The sequence below is a fragment of the Epinephelus moara genome, chromosome 14 (genome assembly GCF_006386435.1).
Source record: "Epinephelus moara isolate mb chromosome 14, YSFRI_EMoa_1.0, whole genome shotgun sequence".
NCBI classification, from domain to species: Eukaryota; Metazoa; Chordata; class Actinopteri; order Perciformes; family Serranidae; genus Epinephelus; species Epinephelus moara.
Genome location: NC_065519.1, coordinates 24,245,026 through 24,268,288, shown reverse-complemented (window position 1 = coordinate 24,268,288; position 23,263 = coordinate 24,245,026). Strand labels below are relative to the sequence as shown.

General features: G+C 40.6%; 2 protein-coding genes across 2 annotated transcripts in view; both read left to right on the top strand.

Moving 5' to 3' along the window:
* Positions 1-1,482: 1,482 nt before the first annotated feature.
* spint1a (serine peptidase inhibitor, Kunitz type 1 a) lies at positions 1,483-11,109 on the top strand. Its single transcript, XM_050062537.1, has 10 exons — positions 1,483-2,237; positions 2,789-2,946; positions 3,156-3,297; positions 6,304-6,471; positions 7,057-7,104; positions 7,226-7,357; positions 7,492-7,542; positions 7,669-7,839; positions 9,720-9,779; positions 10,018-11,109. The coding sequence occupies exons 1-10, from the start codon at positions 1,826-1,828 to the stop codon at positions 10,200-10,202; spliced, it is 1,527 nt and encodes a 508-aa protein (XP_049918494.1). The 5' UTR covers positions 1,483-1,825; the 3' UTR covers positions 10,203-11,109.
* A 2,942-nt stretch (positions 11,110-14,051) lies between these two features.
* The window catches only part of LOC126400507 (pleckstrin homology domain-containing family G member 3), a 40,550-nt gene continuing 31,338 nt past the window's right edge, over positions 14,052-23,263 (top strand). Inside the window, exons 1-2 of the mRNA XM_050061249.1 lie at positions 14,052-14,227; positions 22,073-22,140. Of these exons, the coding sequence (XP_049917206.1) occupies positions 22,092-22,140 (49 nt within the window). The 5' untranslated portion in view covers positions 14,052-14,227; positions 22,073-22,091. The remainder of the gene's footprint in view (positions 14,228-22,072; positions 22,141-23,263) is intronic.

Genomic DNA, 23,263 nt, shown 5'->3' with positions numbered 1-23,263 from the left:
TCCTCTTGCCAAACTTGTCTGGATTTATGATTCAGTCTAAATGATGAAACAAATTCATCCACATTGCCTAATTTCAGCAACCACTTCCTGCTACAGGTTGTGGATTACTTCCCAAGCGGCTTCATGACTCATCACACACTGTAATTGGATGACTCAATGTGTGAATCATCAGTATCACTACAGTTGCGAAAAGACGACTGGGGGTCCTGTGATTTTAAATTATGATGTGTGTTAATGATTTTATAGTACGTGAGAAAAGAAATCTGCCCAAAAAAAACATGTTTTACAATCCTCTTAGTTAAAAATAAAGTGCTCACCCTTCACTGCTTCATCAGCTGAAGATGGGATCATACTGCCACCCTCTGGATTAGTGAGTTTAAAAGAGGAAGTCAAGTGAGCTGGGACAAAGTAAATCTTGCCTTAATATACTTTTACAGACACTTTCTTGTCTGACCACCAGACATATCTTTTGTTTTGTGTCCTTGTTTTGTTTCTCTGCTCCTTTCTTTTTGTTTATGTGCCACATTTCTGTAATTATTTGATTTTAACCATATTGGTGGTTTTATGTTTTTTACGTGTGTGTATTTTCTTGTCACCTTGCATTAGAAGGCATTTTATGTTCACTGCTTAAAAGAAACTACAAAAATAGAGTTTTTTTCTAATATTTTTTAAACTTTTTTTTAAAAAAAAGGGTTATGACATAATAGACAATTTATTCTATATCGGGAATACCACAGTAAGTAGTCATTTTCTTTTACACTTTATTTTGCCTTTTAAATTCAACATGAGTGCATTGTATGTTGTAAACTTAGTGTACATTATGTTTTTAATCACCTATCCTATTTGGTAAAAGACTTGCATTGTCCTCTTGCTGTGTGACTGTTCTTTGTGTAAATTATACTGTTTGCGTAGGACTTAAAATAAAAAAATTTTCATGGGAAAATCCGTTATGACTAAATCAAACTTTAAAGGGTCCATTGCTCATTGTAGATGTTGGTGAATTTCCTTCAGCCCACACCCTGAAAAAGTTAAAGTTTGAGGGGCACACAAATAAAAGGTTCACGGTTCAAGGTAAACCACCAATATGGGCAAAATAAAAATAAATTAAATTAAATTAAATAAATTACTAGATAAATAAATAAAAACAATATTGTTATGATAACTGTTTTAACTGATAAATAAAATATATTAAAATATTTATACAGCACTTCTCAAAATGGTTACAAATGACAGAAATATAAGTTCATACCAGAGAAAAACAGCAACAAAAAGCATGCCATATGCTATGGTCTACATATTTTGAATTTGTCAGTAAATAGAACCAAAAAGTAATAAAGGAAAATAAAATGTGTGAAAGCAGCTCACTCTGTATTAGAGCCCCTGTCCCCCAAGTCACAACATGAAACCATGCTGTTGACCTACCTTCTTTGGAGCCCCCGTCATATAGCAGCCTGAAGGGAGTGGCATCTCAGGAGTGGAATTTCACTTCCTGTATCTCCCCAGGTGAGTCGTCGACTGCTCGGGTTTTTGGCGACATCAAACAGGTGAATCTTTCGTGAGAGTTTCAGACTCGGGGAGGATCAGAAGATCACATCTGTCTGGAGAGCGTTTGCGGAGGTTTTGAAACGATTTTGTGGCTGCATAGGAGGAAGTCAGAAGCTGAAGGTTGATTTGTGAGAGGACGGAAAGTGTTTTACCCCTGTGAGGCCTAAACACTCCGTAAAGACATTGCCTTTTTTTTTTAAGAATAAGTGGTATTTTTATTCGCTACTGTCGCACTGGTGTGGATTTTATTCGTGTGGGGATCTTTACAGGAGTTTTGAAAATGAATCCACTCCTTAAAGGACAACTAGGAGCGTGTGCGCTCCTGCTCCTGGTGTTTCTACTAGACTGCGCTTGTGGCCAGGTGACTGGTGAGGCATGCTTGGCCCAATTCAAGGAAGGTCGGGAGGATTTCGTCCTCGACACCGATGAATCAGTGAAAGACGGGGCCACGTTCATTTCGTCGCCGAAACTGGACCGATACAGGGACTGTGTGAGCGCCTGCTGCAAAGAGCCGAGATGCAATCTGGCCCTCATGCAGAAGGGATCCGAGCAGGGCTTGGTCAGCTCCTGCTTTCTCTTTGATTGCCTGTACAAGAAGAAATATGCCTGCCGCTTTGTCAGGAAGAAAGGATACATGAGTTACATCTTGGACTCTGTTTATGAGAGCTATCTTGCATTGGATGTCCCCGCAAGTAAGACCAAAACTCTTTAAACACACTTTCAATGTTTAATTTGCATTGTAGTGTTTCTATGTGAGGCTCCAGGTAAAGATGCATATCAGAGTTTGGGCCCTCTGTTTATGAGAATAACACCAGGGATCCTTTATCTTTAGGATCACTGGTTAGTCATACTTTTATGTTGTGTTTCTGTAGAACAGACTGATTGCAGATTAACATTTTACATCATGGAAAGGGATCACATGATGGAAACTGCCTTTATGATTTACATTCTTTGGGCTTTTAAGTGCAAGTTTCCCTTGACATAGCAGTCAAATTAATATTTTTTGGCTCATGTACTCAGTTAAATTAAGTACCTCTAAATAATTTCTGTTAATTATTTGAATGGTTTTTGTTAAAACACTGTTCCTAATGAGGTTGTGTGAGGCCACAGGCTTGGAGCAGACACCCCCAATCTAGCATGTCCACACACGCCAGGTCATTATGACCCCTGCTACAGGCTCAGGTTTCCTGCTGTATTTGGCTTTGTAATTTTTGCTCACCTATATCCCATGGTCTCTCTCCAGCTGACACCAACCAACCGCCAATTGCTATCGGAGGCCAGGACCGGGTGGTCCAGCCTCAGGACTCTGTGACACTGAACGGCATAGAGAGCAAAGATGACGATAAGATTGTGTCCTTCCAGTGGCAAATGCTCACTGGATACCTCTATGCTGTCATCGAGGTGAGTAAAGACACTGCTATGCAAAGCTGATCCTGCCAGAGCTCTTTCTGAGGGTTACACTTGAGCTTTTAATAATCCTGTGTCTGCATATCTGATAGTCATTTTAAATGTCCACTGTATTGTTCTTTTTTTGTGCCCAACATTTAATTGAAAATCTACTGGTCATATTTGTGGATAATAAGCAAACACTGTCTTACAATGGCTTGTAGAAAACCAACTTTGAAGACCAGATTGTCGTGTCCAATCTGACATCTGGAGTGTACAAGTTCCAGCTGACCGTCACAGACACCATCGGCCAGTCAGACTCGACCACGGTCACCGTCCTTGTCCTGACTCCTGAGCAGTCTGAGCGTGAGTATCTTGCCTAAATGATCTTAACAGAGTCTTTTACAAAGGACAACTGCTTTCTTCAGGTTCTCTTGGAATGCATGTAAAAATGTGTCCACCCTGTGTGACAGTTGGCCGCTGTAGCTTCGTTAGTTTCTCAGAAAATGCAGATCCAGTCTGCAGAATGAATGGTTGAGTTTCAGTGGTAAACGTGAGTCATGTTTTTACCTGTATTTGTTGACCTATCTTTGGCTTATTCAGAGTCACATGCTTTGTGTTTAATGTTGGGACATAGTTAAGAGAGGATTATGCCTTTTAGTACTCAACTTTACTAAACACATTCCTAAAGTCCATAAGTCTTTCCCCTTTAGTCACATAATAATCATAATGATAAACTTTTTGTATGTACCTAGCACCTTCATACAAGAAATGCAGCAGAATTGCTTTACAATAAGGGAAGTACATTGATTGAGTGCTTCACTGAGCCCTACCATCCCACTGTCTCCACATGAAAATAGACAGAATGGACACAGTAGGCATCATAGCTCACTGTCAGCAAAACCATACATATCAAAATTATGAAATCATAAAATTGTTTATCATATAATCAAGTAAAATTACAAACTTTTAAAAGAAATGCAGCAGGTGGAGTGAGAAAAGAAAGAGTTTCAGGCCTGTATCAGGCAAGTCATAGCCAGTTAAAGTGAAGAAATAAGTTTTAGCTTTCTTGTAAATATATCCATTGAGCTGTCTTCCTTGGTATCCATAGGCAGTGTGTGATTGATATGGTGATACCGTTCTCAAAATATCGATATCAGAGCAGGTTGTGACTGGTGTATTTGCTACTTCAGTGCTGCGTTTCCTTTTGTTTTCAGGTAAGGGGGTTTAGAGTTTTTCCCAAGAAACTCAACCCATTGTTTGGCATTCGTCACAAGCCGTTGTGTGTTAGTTGCTAATCAAACTTGTCAAGGCATGCTCGCCCAATTCCTGTGGACTGAATGAGGAAATAGTGTGAAGATACAAAGGTAAAAGCTCATGCTCACGAGAAGAGTAAACCTAGTTTGGCTCTTGTAAGGGCAAAACTGTTGGTAGAAAAAGCTTGATATATATATAACTAGTGGTGTTTGTTGTCGAACAACTATTTGGTTGATGATATCACGTTTTATCTAGTGTCACTTCCCTTCAATGGGAGAAAGAGAAAGCCACAGAGTAGCTCTCTTGGCACATTTTCTTGCTTCAGAAAACGGAAGTTAGTAGTGCGGCTTGTGTGCTTTACTGCTCCCCTAGTACCATCCCACTCTCTCCACCCCCGACTCAACGAAACCTGTCAGTCTGGTTTCAGCTTGGGTTACACAAACAACAGCCAGCATCGCAACCCTCTTCAGTATGGATTAAAAGTCTTATCATTTAAAAGTACTTTAAACTGGTGGCTGTATTTGCAGCTTGTTGGTTGATTGTAGACTGAAGGACAAGAAAAAGACTTTTAACCATTCAGTTGCTGAGTTACTGATTAACAGCTTGTGTCCCGAACAGTGTGAGGAATGTGCTTCAGTGGAATATGCATGGGCATGACAATGACTCTACATGTCAATGCTGCAGCATTTACACCACAATAATGAGTGGTTTGAATAGCAGCTAAACCCAGTCATGAATGACAATCAGACATTATAACATTTGGGAATCAAGGTGTAGCTTACAGTTCCTTGTATGGTTGTAAGGTCAGCATGTAGTGTTCTGAAACTGATACTTTACATATGTATCATCAACCACATGCAGACAACCTACATCGCCTTCTCTAACCTCATTGTCTATTTGACACAACACCACCTTATCTTCTGAGTTGCATTTCTCCATAGAAGACAACCTAATTTGTAATTATGTGTCTGTCTTGTGAGCAGACAGACAACAAAAGAAGGAAGTGAAGACAAACTACAGCAGCGAATCCCACCACATCTGCTATCAGACGTGAGACAAAACTATTGACCTTTAGTGAAACTGGTTTGTGGATTTCAAACTAGAAGTGTTACATTGTCAAGTGTCTAGTGAGGTCATCTGTGCACATTAAATCAGTGTTGTCCAGCCTTTGGATTGACCAGTGTGCTGAGTAGCTACATAAGGCAACTTTGATTACTTATAACTATATATTACACTTCCGTAAACACTGGTGAGAGTGTTAGTGCTGTCTCTCACTTCACTGAACTGTATTTGTTGCACTGCTAACAGAGGTGGGACCAAGTCACTGTTTTGCAAGTGTTAAGTCTTTGCACTCAAGTTCCAAGTCAAGTATAGAATTCGACGCCCAAATAAGTCACAATACACTTTTTACCAAATGTAATGCCATTTTAACAACGGAGTAAAAATGACAGCTTAGCATTAGCTCGCTATGTTAGCATTAGCCTTGACTTAACATTGTTTCTGCAGCTTTATATGTTGAACAAAGTTGGAAGTTGTTGTGTCTCAGTTGTGTCTCAGTTTGTAATTTCCGTCCTGCACTTTTTGCGTGCTGCAATTTCTTGTTGTTGACCCCTGTGCAGTTTTTGTATGCGAACGAAATTATACTCACTAATATAACGTTAGTTCTTCATGGTTCCGGATGCTGTTGGGTTGGTTAAGTGTCGATTTCCTGGGAATGAGTAGCGTTGATGTTAGATGATTCAGGACATGTAGGTAAATTAATTTAGTTGTGACACATTTTTTAAAGACTTAAATGACATTTAAGTCTTTGGGCTTTGGGGCAGGTGTCAAGTATTTTCAAGTCAAAACGCCTAGAAGTCATGAGTCATTTATGTTTAAGTCCAAATCAAGTTGCAAGTCTTTTTTTTATTTTTTTTTTCTCAAGTCTAAAGTAATCAAATTTGTGATTTGAATCCACACCCTTGCTTCTAAGTGAACCATGTACATGATATCAGTGTGGGGGAAACCTTCATCTCAGACTAGACTCCTCACAGTAAACTTTTTTTACTGACTAAAAGTCAAACTACAACTATTTATTGTGAATCAAACCTAATCCTTTATTTTGTGTCCCACCAGACCACTGCATGGCTCCAAAGAAGGTTGGGCCGTGTCGCGGTTCCTTCCCTCGTTGGCATTACAATGCCGCCTCAGAGGAGTGTCAGCATTTTATGTTCGGGGGCTGCAGGGAGAATCTCAACAACTATCTCTCCGAGGATGAGTGCACCAAGGCCTGCTACGGATCAGGTATCTGTGCTTTGCGCTTTTATACTTCAATTTTCTGTTGTTGTTTTTTTTAATGAAAACCTGAAAGAGGCCAGTGAAACTTTTGTTGAAATAGCTGGAATGGAAACAATAAAAATGGGTAGTAGTTAAAGGAGCAGATTGACATTTTGGAAAATTTGCTCATTTGGTTTCTTGAAAGGATTGAAGAAAAAATCTACACCACTCTCATGTCTGTACAGTAAATATAACTAGGAGACAGTCAGCATAGGTTAGCGTAAAATGTAATCTAATTCCCCCCAGGTGGCTGTTATTGTGCTGATTTCTCATTAGCTCTTGTTCTTGTTAGTAATAATGATAATAGTAATACCACTGGGGCTACCAGAGTACTACCGCACTGCTAAAGGCCACAAATGACCACATGCACTGAAGTGTAAACGTGTCTCATATTTTGGTTTTGTGGGGTGTTATTTACAGAACGACCTCTTTGTTGGGTCAGTAACTTCCTAGCATCTCCACTAGTTGCTTGGTAAACAATACTTTTAACTGGTAAAGTTGCCTTTTTTAACGGATTATTGACTTTTAATCTATTTTTTTCTTTTCTTTCAGAAAAAACTTCTAAAAGTGGAAGAGGTATCTCAGTTACCCCATCTCAAGGTCAGTGAATTCTGATGGATAGTGATGGAAATAGTAAATATTATATCCTCATACACATTTCCTCTACTCCATTAAGCAATTGATATCACAAGTGACAGTTCTCTCTGTTTATGTGCCGCAGTGCTAAGATGTGATGCTCCCTGTACAACGGAGGAATTCACCTGTGCGGACGGCTGCTGTTTGGCTCCCGGTCTGGAGTGTGACTCGTCCCCACAGTGTCGTGACAGTTCAGATGAGAAGAACTGCGAAGACTGTGAGCACTGACTATGCAAACTAGGCTTCATTTTCATACAGGCTCATGGAAATTTAAATGCAGCATTGGTATGACCGATAACATGTTTCCTTGAAAGACTTGCTAACTTGAATTATTATTTGTGTGCTTATCAGTGACCAACAAGTTTCGGATTCTGCTGCAGATTCCACTGGACGAACAAAAAGGTGATGTGAATTTTTAGTCGTTTTTGTTGCTTTTGATATGTACTATTGTAAAACATGCTCTAGCCGTCTATTAATACTCGACTATCTACAATCTCACCTCACCTGCTCATTTACTGTCGTTCACAGTGCGCTGCACAGAGGCTCCTGACACAGGAAGCTGCAGGGACAGTATCACCAAGTGGTACTACGACCCCTACACTCTGAAATGCCTCCGCTTCAACTACGGTGGCTGCTATGGAAACGACAACAGATTTGACAATGAGGACGGCTGTATGAAAGTTTGCCGTGGGGTAACAGGTGGGTTGTTTCTTATTTCGTATTTTACAAATATGTACATCCTGGCAAATAAACATCATATTTGTTCCACTAAGATACACATTGTACAAAACTACAGGACACCACACATCCACACATCTTTCACACATACACACTGGTGAAAGGCCCCGCGTATGAAGATAGTATCATTTGCCCACACCCACTCTCCCACTAGTGCATTCTCCACACATGAATTTTTTATGGTATTTTATTTTTTGTTGATGCAGTGGTTTTGTTTGGGTTGTCATTGCCTTCTATTGCTGTCTAAGTGGTCCAGCACTTTCTACTGCCTCAGGCTGTCTTACAGACTGTTGTCTAATCAAGTGTCACCTGTGGTGGCCCTGGGTGAACAGTTGTCAGCTGTGACATACAAAAAAACTGAACAGGGTGAAATGTAAACTCTGAATTACTAAATTTTCAGGAAGTTCTGCCTCTTTGTTATATCCAAAACTCATGTGAAACTACTAAGTTTTTAAATGTGTGTGAAAATGAAGTTATTTTTCAAGGAGATGATATGACAAAACTGCCTCAACTGCTTTAATGAATGGAATCAATACATGTAATACATGTAATAGGAAATGAGTCGCTTGTAGTGATAACCACACAGAAAAATGAAAACCCCACAGCTCTATTGAGACTTTTAGCACCTTTTAACTTATTGTTTTGGCTTAATGGCCGACAACCCCAAGGTCCAGTGTGTAGGATTTAGAAGGATATATTGGTAGAAATGGTATATATATTTTTAGTATGTCTTATTCACTCTAGAATCACCTCAAAGTAAGAATAATTTTGTTTTCATTACCTTAGAATGAGCCGTTGATATCTACATAGGTAGCAAGTCCTCATCCACAGAGTCCGCTATGTTGAACCGCCATGTTTCTGTAGTAGCCCAGAGCAGACAAATCAAACGCTGGCTCTAGAGAACGTTTTTGCATTTTTACATTTTTCATGTCTGCCACAGTAGTTATCAGCCCATTCGTAATGGAAAAACAGATTATTTTTTTTTAACATGAAACTGTCTTAATCAGTGATTTTACCGGTTTAAATCGTGGGGTCTGTTTGTTTTGTAGAGGAAGAGACATCTGCCAATAATTCGGCTTCCTGTATAAACCTCCTGAACAATGAACACCCAAGGAATTCTAATCCGGAGTTTACATGGGAGAAGTTTCAGCTGGTTATAATCTGCAAACCTTACCGCTAGATGCCACTAAATCCTGTGAATCCTACACACTGCTCCTTTAACTATTTGGTTCACTATCACCGCTCTCGAGTATACACATCAAAGTCTGTTTATAGGTCAAGAGGAGTGTTAATACTACAACTGCTGCTAACTACGTAGGTGAAAAAAGTTGTATAAATCCTTTTGTGACTCCTGCAGTTTGGGACTACAAGTTTGAAATTGGAAAAAATAAGAAAAGAGAAGTGAGATTACCAGACCTCTGTAGCCTGCACCTCATCTCTGCTTGAGGCTAGCGGCTTGACATTAGCCGCTACTAGCATAGCACACCCGAATCACTAAACAAACTGTCTGTGGTCACGTTGCATTGTGAGTAAAGTAGGCGAGTTTTGTCAAGGAAGCAGAATAAAATATTTGTATAAAAGGAATAAAATAGTACATCTCTTGTTCTGCTGCATTAATTTTGACACTTTATTGTCATAACGCTAAATTGGTGGAGCACTCTTTGAAAAGTGATGTCACGGTTGTGTTCACAGCTTGTTTCTGCTGCCTTCAAGTGGCCCAAAAAATCTATTATTGCAGGTTTAATTTCCCATCAAAGCAGAGTGCACTCTTTTCATGTTTTGTATATGTCACGTACCACATAAAAAGAATAAAACTATATCATGTCTTTTCTTCATTTCAGAAAAGGATGTGTTTGCAAGAAATAATGGACATGAACGCAGAGTGTCTGAAGGCCATACAGGTATGTTACCCCCTATCTTTTTTGTCTATATTAAAAAAAAGTTCAAATTGTATCAACCTAAAAAAAACTTCCTGTTCCTTGCTGTTTGGTAATGTTGTCGAAGCTTCTTTCCTCTCCAGTGCACTTATCCAGTTCACTGAGTTGCTGAGAGCAGCCTTTAATTTTATGATCTACCGTTTCAGCTTTGAATGCTGTTGTGTCGTCTCTTTTTAAAAATGTATTCTAATTACTTTAACAGGTATTATAGCGGCAGCTGCCCTTCTGGGTCTAGCTATCCTCATTCTTCTAGGCGTCCTGGTGTTCTGCATCTGCAAGGGTAAGAAGAAGTCTTCACAGCACCACCGCGTGCCCGTCAACAACGTCCCGGCCAGCTATGAGGACAGAGATCGTCTGGTCTACAACAGCACCACCAAGCCCATCTGACCCCTCTGCCCCCACCTTTGACCCCCGTCCTGGTGGTGGATGACACCGGTTGCCGGAGCTGTGTCACACACTGAATAAACTCAGATTGATGAGAGAGGAAGTTTGAATGCTGGAGGGGATCGTTTTTTATTTTGTCCACAGATGGATGTGTTTTGTAAGGGTGATGTACATAGTAGGCAGAATGTGATGAAATGTGATGTTATGTTTTGATTTTTAGCTTGTTTGTAATGCAGTGGCCTGTTAAAATGAATTGTTGCATGTCACTTTGTTCTCAGTTTAACAGGCAAGAATTTTAATTAGTCTGGCGGTACATCACCACTGGATAACATTTAGGTTGTTCCCCATTAGATCAGGTTAGATCTGTGAATATTTTGCTTCCATCAAACAATCTGAGAGTTCTTAGTGAACAGCTCTTTTCAAAATAAAGTCAGATCCTGAATGGTCCCTGGGTTCACCATGGTCTGTTACTTCAAAATAAAAGTCTAAATTCCCTCAAGTCTTAAAACTGAGCCGGGAAGCTGAATGTAATGCCATATGGTGATCCCCTCAGCTTCCCAAAGTCCTGCCACACCAGCATCTTTGCTCTGCCAGATTTATTTTTATGCCGTTAATAAACCCTTGTTACACTGGAATACACTCAGTGCGTGCATAATGTTGTACATAATCTTAGAATATTGAAAAAGTAATATTTTACTTGAGAAAGTTATTTTTCTCTCTTTTTAAAAGTGTTTTTAGAACAAGCATAATGCATATACATTAAACAATGTTCATTGACGTGTTGTAAAGCAGCCTTACTGATGAATATTCAATATTTTCAACTTCAAATGTTTGTACATATGACCTCACATAGGTTTCTGTGACTTTTGCAGTATCATGATGTTTGTACTTAATAAATACATCAACTCAAAATGTACTTGGGTATGTTTTTTGTCTTGACTTTCAAGCAACCTCCCTCAGAGGCCCTCACTGTAGCACATACTATCCAAGCACCATATAGGCCATAATTACAGGTTGTCATTTCAGGTGTAGCTTTTCCAGTATGCTGCTTTTTTTTCCAAACCTACATGCTACACACTAACACTGGTGTGACTAACCAATAAAAAAGGTCTAAAGAATTTTAGACGTAACACTGGAACAGCCTATATAGGACACTGATACACTGCATTTTTTATCATGTATGGATCCAGTTGCTCAGGTTTTGTGAGTATACACTAAATATAATTTACATCAACTATACATTGTATCATCGAACATTCTGTCCCCATAATTATAATTCTATTTATTTGCAATCTGCTGCATTATCAATAATCTGTAAAGTATATTAGCTTACATAAAGAAACAGAGAGGTATAGCCTCTGGTGACTAAATAGCTGCCTACATTACAACATGTCTGCAGGTACTGGACTTGATTGACACATGGTTGCTATGAAGTCAACCCTTGAGTCTGTCAGATGATCAGTAACCTCCCTGAAGTAAAAGATTAATCTCCCTTTGTACTGAACCCTATGACCATATAGAGCAGAGGTGTCAAACATACAGCCTGTGGGCCAGAACCAGCCAGACAAAGGGTCCAATCCAGCCCACAAGGTCAGTGGTTCCCAACTGGTCCAGCTCTGGAGTCCAGATTTCTCCTTAGTCATTAGTTTAAGGTCCATACAGTTAAATACATTGTTTGGCCATGTCATCAAGCTAGTTTGCTGTCTCTGTCAAGTAACTTTCCATTAGTCACTCACTCTTCAGTGGAAATGTACAGGTACTTTAAAATGAAAGCTTTTTGCCAGAAATTCACTGTGCTTAAAAATAAAAAGTCACTCTCTCACTTTTGGCCAGAATGGACCCACAACCCACTTTTTGACCACTGCTCTAGATGACAAGACAAACAGGTGCCAGGTTTCAGGCACAAGTTAAACAATGCATTGCCGATTTCATGTAAAATTCTGCTTCAGAGGCTTTCTCACTCGACCAGAATACAGTTCTCTGATAAAACTATGAATACTAACTGTGACCATGTTTTAAGATATTGAACATAGTGCAAAATATCGTCAACCAGCAGCTTCAGTTCAAAAGAATCTGTATCAGGACATGTATGGATAAATGCACATGTAATGACAGTGAGAAGACATACTGTTGAAATTGCATTCATTTTTCTAAAGACTTCTCAGGCTGTTCATCTGTTTCGTAAAAGGATGAACATCTTCAGAATGTAATTCTTTAAACAATAGAGGGAAAATATTGGAGCTGATGTTATTGGTTATTGTGCGATGGTTTTACTGGTTGGTCTGAGAACAAGTTTAGCTGTTTGTGGCCCATGAACTAAAATGAGTTTGACACCTCTCATGTAGAGGATGTCATGTAAGTTAACCTTAGATACACTGACATCTAGTGGCATTTAGTTGTTCCCTACAAGACGCAGCAACTGGATTACGCAGAAACCAACTCTACAGTGGGGTCTAAGATGTGAGTTTATTCCAGATAACACAAGTATAACCTTTTTTAAACCTCAAACTGCAGTCATATAGTGACTATATTCACTGTGGTCTTGCATTATGATGTGTTACATCAATACAACATATTCCAACTGCACATTATAAAGTTTTATTGTCCCTGAGTAGAACATAGTTGTGCACTGTACTTTATCTTAAAGTTTTGACAACACAGTTAGTGATATTTTTCCAAATATTTATCAGATAAATGAGGATACACTGTCATAATTCTCTACCTTTATAATCCACATGTATCTACACGTTTGAAAGAGACGTTGCTCTCTATGACCAGCAGATGGCGACATTGGCTCATTAGATATTCAACTGCAGCATTGTTAAATTTAGACATATTAATATTGGCTACACCAACTTTATTTCTTGATTTAAAATCATTGTTTCATTGAGAATAATTTAAGACAATTTAAGGCAGTAAAGCTGCACATTGTGCCATAGGAAGTTCAGTCTATAAGACATCTGTTTATGCGACATTAAGAGCTACATTTCCACATTGTGCTGACTTTTTGTTGTGAAGTCATCCAGCATATTGCTTTCTTCACAGCCTGCATATGGCGCAGAGGGGGTTGTGCAAAGCAAAAGCGCCCCTCTCTATTTAATCAGCCTCACATAAATTAACACCCAGCCAATTGATTCACTGAAGCCATCCTTTGTGAGCCCCCCAAGCCAACTGACCTGACCGTCATAAATGTAATTGGCAGGGTTACAATTTGTTATGTCCTTTTCACAAGCCTGTCATTGGTTGCATAGCTTATTTACATCTTTGCACCAGTGCAAATTAAGATACTTTAATAGGAAAAATATTCTGTTTGTTTGCCCCAGTTTAAACTATCTCAGACTGAGAGAAATTACCAAACTATGCAGGCCAGATGTTCACATGTGGGAGCACCTCTGACACTCAACAACAGACACTGGCCTGTCAAAAACAGGCGGTCCTTTGTTACATTCAGAGCTCCTCGTAAAGTAGAAGCTCCTAAAAACGATGGCCAATCATAGTTATTCACGTGCTTCTTTTTTAGATTTTTTTTTTTTATTTGAATACGACTTAAGTATGAATTTACTTTAATGAGCATATTCGTGTATTTTTGTTGTGAAGTGACACCTGTTAAGAAAACGACAAAACAGCAATAGCAGATATTTTGTGACCAACATTATTAATTCGCTCAGAGGCTCAAGCAATAACATGGAGCAATATAAGTACATGTTCATTTACCATCTGCAGTCGATATGAGCCAGAAACGGGTGAGATTCACATTATTGCTGTGATGCTGTGAACGCCACAATTTGTAGTGACTACATTTCCGACGGACCCTGAATGCAGCATCAGTGCTTAGCCGTTCTTCTTCAGAGATGCAGCAGTGTTTGGTGCAAGCTGATGACCTGCGGTGGGACGTGTGTTTCTGAGCGGCTGGTAACATGTGAAAAGAAGATATCACCGGAATAACTTGAAGATTTTCTCCAAGAAAGTGCCGAGAAGAGTTTTTCAGAGGACAATAGCCGTCGGGAGGAAAGACGTTGGCGAATTTGGTACGTGAACCGCTTTTGACAACTTTACTAAATCTTAGCTAACGTTAACTCAGTGTTAGCTGTGATGCCACTGAAGCTTCATGTCAAAGGGATATTTCCTCTGTGGATACTGTGTCGATATTTATTGTGTGGCTTTGAAGGCTGTTCAAAAACACTGGACGTGTTACTAGCTTTGTCAGTCGGGTCTTGAGCTGTTGTATAAAAAAGGAAAAGTGACTGAGTTGACCATTTTAACGTTACTAAATAAACAAATCAGACTGCCACAGTGTGTTAAAGCTATTAAACATCTGCATGGGTGTATTTGTGCTTATGGTTTCAGTCAATAGTCCGTTTTAAAGTTATGTAAAACATTTAAACTAATTCTTAATGATGGATTTCTTTGACCTCCATTGCTTGCAGGTATTACTCACAGATTTTAGGTGCATTTTTGCTTCATATAATTTCACAACCTCCAAACTATACTGTAAGTCCTGGTGGGGGCAGGAGTAGGAGTTTCAGTCAGATAAGTAGTGTTTGTCTTTGACACAAAATACTCTCAGTTGAGTGAACTTTGATCAGCTGTTGGAGATTGTGTTTTCTTCCCTTCTTTCTTTTATAGAGGTTTTTCCACATAAGCACTGATGTCAGGTTAAACTTGTGAGAGAAACTAACTTCCATGCTGCAGCTGAATCATTTGTCATTTCCTCTTTCCCCCTAAGGTGCCCATACTTGGCCCCAGCAATCCTAATTGTTCTTTCTAATGAGCACCCCAGTGAGACACATTGAGGTTTCAAATGCAGGCTGTTCATAGGTCAATGACTTTCCCCACCAGCAGCTGAGGAAGAATGGGACGAAATCAATCAGTTACCAGTGAAAAGTTCCATCTTCTATCCCTTTGACCTCACTTGACCTTTCACACAATAACGTCTCAACATCATCTCAGATAAATGTTGCCTCAGTGCGATGAAAAGCGCTCTCTTCCAGGTGGTCCAGACAGGAAACTGTGCAAGTGTGTCTTGGATCTCGGAGTTGGCACTTTATTCCTTCCTCCCTAGTCTTGGTATGCTGCAGCTGTGATAAAATTACCAGAGCTGCAGAATGCACTGGTGGTTTTGGAGGCATTATAACTTTAAAAAAAATCTGCCTCTGAGTTCTTCATCAGTCTCCTCCATTGTCATTTAGTGGTTGAGAGCTTAATTGATGCTGCCTAGAAAAGACCTGGATCTCACGAGACCGTAAAGTTCCAGCTTTTGCAAGTTACAGCTAGGATTACATTGTGAGAGGTAAAGGTTGACTTTAAAACAAGACCTGACAACGCTGTGTTTTTTGAAAGTGAAGAGCCATAAGTGATTTAGCATTCCAGACACCCAAGGGAAGCCAGACACTGTGTTTTTGTTATTACGGTGTTGGCAAGCCCCCACGAAGACACAAGGGAGTTGTTTGCCTGCAGATGTGGTGCATTGCACCTTTAAATGCTTACACTCCAATTCTATTTTAAAGACTCTCCGTCTAGTTTTACCCAGCAGCCTTCTGCTCTGCCCTCCAAACGCTACAGGGCATTATGGAGGACTACTTACCCTCTGGTTGTCTACCATTTATAATTTTAAAAAACTGGAAATCTTCACTTGTCGTTTGCCAATTAAGATGGCACTTGCCAACTTCTCTTGCCAGGTATGCATTCTTTGGTTATAGGTCATTGATGAGGAGGTGAAAATTGCTGTTTCTCCTTTTTTAAGCACAGCAGGGAATGATTATTCTCCCATTAAGGGCTATTTTGGCCAAGCTGTACGTGCACCATATGGGCAAAACTCCTCACAAGTGCCCTGTGGGTGTTCATTGGGATGGATCACTTATTGCCACATCTAAGCAAGCAGCATGCTCAAAAATGCAGTGGACTAAAATGAGAGCCTCATATGTTGTGTGTCTGTGGGAAGTCACGGGTTAGGGCAGCGCTTTTGTGGACGCTGTGGATTTGATTGAGGTGAAGAGAGACCGTAAGGGTTTATTGTTTTCCCCAGTGAATGAAAAGCTGTTAGTCTCTTAAGGTTTGTGTGTCAGGGGACAAACTGCAGGAGTAATGTGGGAAAGAGGGCGCTAACAGAAAGGCTGTTTGTCAGGGGATATTTTCTGCAGGGGTAGACGGGGTCAGAGGGTGAGAGAGAGGTCTTGCAAGATAAACATGGCACCAATGCTAAAACAATAAAGACTTTCTGTCTCACTCAGCCTGTAGGACCTTGTACCTCTGCCTGCCGTGCCAGGTTTGAGTTTTATTTGTTCTGAACGTAAACATTCGTCCTGACTGATGGTGTCTCAAAGAAATCCGCACCACCGTGTCTGACTAGAGGCATCCCAGGGGGCTTATGTCATACTTCCAGATTCCCGTGGGCCTAGTTGGGGCAGACGGTGAATGCAACGTGATCCAGTAGGTCTGCGACTGTGAGAGAGAAGTGCAGCCGGAATTCTCTGGACTATATTTAGCTTTTCCTCCCATCAGCTTGCTCCGCATGAGGAGAAATCAATTAGTGCTGTTAATTGTTGCACAAAAGGCTGATTAAGTTCTCATTTTAGATTCAGATGCCGGACCAAAACTGTATGTAATTAGTTGTGCGCATCAACAGTTGGCGGGAGGGCAGCTGGTGGATGGGAGTTTTCTTTGGAGACTACTGGGATTGAAATGGAAACACAGTCCATTAATTGGCAACAGTCTTGGCATCCAATAAAGCTTTTTCTGTTTAAGTATGATGTCACATCCCCACTGATTTGTCTGCAACCCTGTCACCTAGAAATTACATTTCTATATTACTAAATTGTTTCCATATTAAAGGTGACAATTTAACAGCCTGGATTATGTTTGGCAACAGTGTTTCTCTGAGTTAAAGGAATATATCACCCCCAAAATTATCATTTTTTTATCAGTTACTCATCCCATGTTACCTTGAATTCGTGATGTGTTTTTATCACATGCCTCCACTGTGAACGAAGAATCCTAAAGCAGAGAAAATTCTTGATGAATTGAGGTAAAGGGGCAAAACTATATCAAAACATCCATTTACAAACTCTTGCAGAAGTCAAGCAGTGTAATCCAAGTCTCATTCATCTAGTTGAATGCTCAGTACTTCACAAACACATGCATTTCAAAGTGTTTAAAAATTCAGAAATTTTTAAAACAGTAAGGTTTTAGCAAAAAAAATCATGTATTTGCAAAGTACTGAGCATACGAATGAATAAATGAGACTAGGATTATACTGCACGAGTTGTGTGAGAGTTTGTACATGGATGTTTGTCATTTTTTTGATTCTTCTTTCACCGTGGAGGCATGCAAGAAAAACATTTTTACTTGACTGAGTCAAGGTAACACGGAGTGAGTAATTGATATACAAGTGACCATTTTGAAGGTGAAGTATTTCTTAAATGAGACACTAAATTTATGGACCACACTGGATTTGCAAGAAGGTGTTCAGGGCGGATGGCAGACATAGCAATTGCAGGACTGTAACACCAGTATCCTGGTTTAGCGTCCACACTCCTTAAGGTTACGGTTAGTGAAAGATTGTGATTTTGCTAAAATGTTAATAAAGAGACATAACTATAGACAAAAGTAATGCTGTAGTCACTATGAGTAGATAGAGTATTGCAAGTCTGCCTGTTTTGGTGGAAACAAATATTGTTAGTGAACATTTTGCAACTTGCAGGGTAGGCGTCATTAATTAGCAAAATGTCCTCATAATGTTGTTAATAGAAAATTTGATTCGCTTGGCATTACATTTCCCTCAAACACGTATTGGCTGTTTCAAATTAGTTATACATAAATGTATTTTCCAGGAGACAGGGCTGGTCTGTGCCCCCCTATGGTCCTTCCTGAAGAGACAGAGAAAGTGGCTTGTCTCCCTCAGAGCAGAAGTCTTGTTTCCCTCCAGTTTCCTCTGTAGACATGTTCAGTGGTTTCACTTCTCTTATAACCCTGACAGGCTGTCAATGGTGAAAAATGCTCCAGATAGTCATCTCTCCCCTGAGGATCCTTTTTCATTAACATGTAAGACCTGAGGTCTTGGTTCAAGGTGTACGTTTGTCTGTCTGTGTTTTCTCAGAGTGAGGCTTTTAACACATTTGTGGGGATGACTCAGTATAAATTTCCTCTTTATTTGCATGAGCGCTGTGTCTTGGCCAGCATCTGTCCCCCTTAATTATCTGTTTGCTGTTTTTTAAAGAAAGGAATTCAGGCTTTGACTGCCTGGATCAGTGTAAAGCCTGGCGATTAGAGAAACAAGGATGTTTATCAGCCAATCTGAAGAAGTGATCCATTGCAGGTCTTTCTTTTAATAACCATCAGATTGGCTCTTCGAGCATCTGTCTTCAATTAAGGGGCAAGTTGCAGATTCCCATGCGAGAGGTTCATGCTGCGGGTAATGCAGTCATCAGCTGTGGGAACCAAATGCTCTCCATTTGTGTGAAATGGCAGCTAGTTCAAGCACAGGTGGCCAGCCTGGCATGAATGTTAGCCTGTATGTAGTGTTTTCTTTAGGATTTGAAATCTGGCCATGCCCCCTCCCTAGGAAAACAAGGATTTGGAATTGCCATATGTCAGCAAACAGGAGGTGAAAGTTAATGAGTTATGATTGTTGAATTTTGTCCAGATGTGTTAAGATTATGGGCAACACTGCTTCTGCTTGACATTTTCAAACATTTTTACTTTCTCCACTCAAACCACTCTCTACACCCACCAACAGCCATTGATAAGACACTGGAAAACCGTGTTTAAGACCCAGACGTCTACAGCATGTAGGTTTTGAGCCCATTATTCCTAGTCTAGCCTCTCATTGACCAAAAACAGATTAGCATAGTTTTAGTCTGCTCATTAAGCAGGGTTAGCTCAGAGGTCATGGTAGGTGGGATCAACAGAGGATTTTATTAGCTCACTGCTCACTGAGACTGAGTTCAAAGCCTGACCCTCGACATGAATACTGCTCCTGCAGGTTACACAAACTAACCCACCACTTGAAAATCAATTGGTCAAAGGCTGTTTCAGGAGACCTCATTCTTGAAGACTGTCATTGTAGCAGTGTTGCATAGACTGAGCATAAATCTGCGTGTCCTACAGTATTTGTTACCCTTTGCTCGCAAAGATAAACAAGATTATTGATTTCAGTCGGATTCAGATTCGTGTTAAAGGCACAACAGATTAAATTGAAGATATAGGCTGGAATGGTTTGCATTTTTCAGTGGAATATCATGAAATCATCAAAGTGAATGTGTATCCCTGTACCATTTACCTACGTGTTTGCATGTGTGTCCATGTGCCTTAGCATAACATGAGAAGCAAACAAATGAGGACCCACGTGCAAGAACAGTGCCTCATAGTGCTAATGGTTAAAACTCTACCATACCATATTTGGCTTTGAGTCCAAAAAAGGAGCCTTTATTTAATTTTCATAGGGTGGATACGATTGTTTGCTCTATTCCTTTGTTGTGCTTTGGTGTGACGAACAAAAAGAATAGTTTTATGGCTGCTGAATTTCTTGTGCAATAAACAAGCTCTACTTGAGTCCAGGCTGCAGCTGCAGGGACCCTACAGGGAAGCAGTGATCCTAATGTGTGGATCCAGCTCTGTGACTTTCCTCCTTGCATTCCTGCACATCTTAATTGGCGAACCTCCTGGCAGTGGTCTCGGTTTGGCCTCGGCTGGCCTGGCTGTCAGCTCGGCACAGTGGCCGGTGAGCGCGCTACGAACAATGCCCATCCTAATCCCCGAAGAATTCCTGCTCCTCTGATCTAGCTGGCCCAAGAATGCGATGTTTAAAAGGCCGGAGGCTCACCAGGAATCACAGGGAGACGAGTTCTCATGCACAGTCGTCCATTTTAATTTGTTGTAAGGAGCTGGAGAGGCAGTGATGTGAGAAACTGGCAGCACAGTGGCTCTGAGGGGACACACCTCATCATTAACAGCCCCGCAGCCTGGCATGAGGGATTAGAAAAATACATGCCACCAGGGGTGAACCTGTAATCTCACTGGACAGTTACATTGATAATGAGAGACTTGTTTTGATGTGACACTGACTTATTTGTAACAGTTATCAAACAATACATGGAGGGTTTATGTAAGATTTTGTGGGGTGTGCTTGTTTAATTTTTCAGATATTTTATGAAGCAAACATTTATAGTTATAGTAGTGACATTGGGCATTCACAGAGGCTCTCAAATGTCAAGCCCTTTAACATTTACTTTGCAGCTGCCAAATCTCCTAAGCATTCATGTTAAGTTAGACTGTTGTCTAACCTCCTGCCCTTTCCTTACTGATTACCATGAGCTCATATCACAGTTGCGTCTACTGTGCATACCTCAGCCCCAGCTTCGCCATATATTAGCAAGTGGCTGGTATGAGCTAAAGCAGAGCAGTGAGCAGTGAGCACGGGAATGGGAAGAATTTCCTTTTCATATATTGAGACCTGAATAGACTTCAGTGAGACAACATAACTCACATGACAAAAAAAATAAAAACTTAAAAAGACTAACATGAAGTGAAGAAATATAAGGTGTGTTTGACAAAATAGACTGCGTGTTGGATGAAATAATTTCTCTCCTGAATGAGATGTTTGGAATGCACTTGTTCAAAATTATGTCTCTTGGGAATACTACCATGTGATGTTGAAATATCAAAACATCAGAAGACATGGTGCCATGTAGCCATGATAACAGGGTGAAGGATAACTCTACACCACTGGAAACCCTCCACCTTATCCACTTTTAGGGCCCTGACACAGGAAGCCAACGGTCAGCTGTCGTTACCTTGTTGAGCGTGTGTCGCCCTAGTTTTTGGTGAGTGTCTCGCACCAGTGACTCTAGTTGGCCCTTGTTGGCTTTTTTTCTCCGCCGATTCAGCGAGTTGAATCGGCATCGGAGATGGTGAAGCCCATCAGTGATTGAAATAACTTTGATTGGCAGTTCAACTCAGTGGACAAAAAGAGCAATGGAAGTGAGGAAAGTAAACAACTTCAGTCAAGAGATTGTGAGATCAAAACAAACTTGTTATATTGGGAAAGTTTTTGTTTTTTTTACCCATTGAACTCTCTAGCAGAAACAGTTTGTAATTGTTTGTGTTATTGTTCTTTAGCTCACTGTAAATATCTTTTGTTCTGTCAACATCAGGGTGTGTTGTTCATGTGATAACTTCTTGAATCCGTTCGGTCAGTCTTCCGGTTTGCCTCCTTGAATGACGGATACAGAGTATCACCGCCTGCTGGTATGGAGAGTTATATCCTTTCATGCAGGTGCAGAATGTACGTGCTAATTAGCCATTAGCTGTCATTTTTGGCGTGTGTTCAAGTGCAGCTTTTTAGCCGAGACGCTTGATGTCGGTTTGCTGTGTCAGGACCTTAAGAGGTTTAAAGCACAATGGCAAGTTATGAGTGGGTTACTTATAGAGTGGCTGGGTGGGAAGATCTGTTTAATGAAATATGGGGCCCACTCCTTGCTTAATTGTTGGATCTAAAAGGTTGATGCTACTTATCTGAGCACAATGTGTATTTGAAATAGGTAAGCTACGTCATGTTAGTGCTATGTAGAGCTCTTAGGATGTTGTGAGATCTCTTTGTTCGTTTGTTTGTTTGTTTGACTGTATTTGTTCTTGATGTTCTGTGTTTTGTGCTGGTTATCTGGATAGATTTGAATTTTGTCGCTGGACTGCATGTAATTAAAAAAGTAGTTCTTATTTCAGTGTAAATGTCTGACCAAAACATTAATAAATGTAAAGAAACATTTTTTTTTCATGGCACTCCACCAAGAATGATAACAACTGCTGTGTGATTGTACTGTAAGTCCTGACATGAAGTGCTTAAATTCTGTTTGACCCTTCATGTTTTGTGTTGTCAGCTCCAGAGGCCTGAGTGCCATGCCAGAGGGGTCCCATTCTGCTCTCCACCAGGGCCCAATGGGGGAAGGTAAGATCAATGCAATTGTACTGAGTATTAACCATGCTCTGGTAATTGCTGCACATGAATTCAGCAGTCTTATAACATTGAATTTTAATAAGTTGGGTTATTCCTAATGGTATATCTGGTTACCCAGGACAGTGTACTAACATAACAGCAGCAGAAGTACAGCAGAGGTAAGTGGAAAAATGCTGGAAATGGAGGAATAGAGGAAATGTAGAGGCATGAGCTCAGAGAGCAATGAACTCCCCTCCTACAGTCCAAAGCAGCAGAGAGGCTCTTTGTGTGGCTGTGGAACTCGGCCAACCCCTTTCATACAGCCGAAACCCCTGAACACTCGCACATCAAACCAGAATGTGTCAGAATCGGCAGCAGCCAAGATGGTCGGTCTAGCCAGCGGTGCTGACCTGGTATGCTGGGGGCCACTCAAATTACATATTATTTTAGTGTTGATTATCTTCAGTTGCAGAGCCACAGCATTGACACAGGGCCTCTTTGTATCTGTTTGCCTGCTCTGTCCCTCAAACCCCCTCCGCCCCTCCACTCCTCCGCTCTTCTCTACTGAACACGTTTAGCTCCGGGCTTCCACTTTGGCTGAAGAATACCAGTGTGTCAATGGTTCCCTTTCTCTTCTGCGCCTGTCCCTTTGGTTCAGCTTTGGCTAGGGGAGGCTTTTGGCTGGGGTAGACGTGTGCCGCCCTCATGAAAATTTGTGTCTCTGTTTCCTCAAAAGGCCACTCTGCACAGACTACACGTTCTCACAGCTCATTTTGCAGCTCAGATAGCCAGTGCGAAATCACTTTGGCATGACAGAACAACCATTTGCAGTTGAAACATTTTCAGATTCATTTTGTTTGAGTTAAAGTGTGACTGACCTATTCCCCCCTTCCTGCTGAGGATGGATGGATGGTAATGAAGGGGCAGGGCTGCTGGTAATCTGTGTGAGGTGATGAGTGGATGTGGTTAACAGGCAGGAGGAATGCACATGGTCAAAGGAAGCCCCCCCTGTCTGGTCAGGGTAAACAATAAAAAGGTTGTGATGCCTATCTAGCTCCAATTCCTCTTAAGAGTTTTTAAGTGGAAAGAAGCTATGTTGATAATTTTCCCCATCAGCATGCTTCAGACAGTGCCA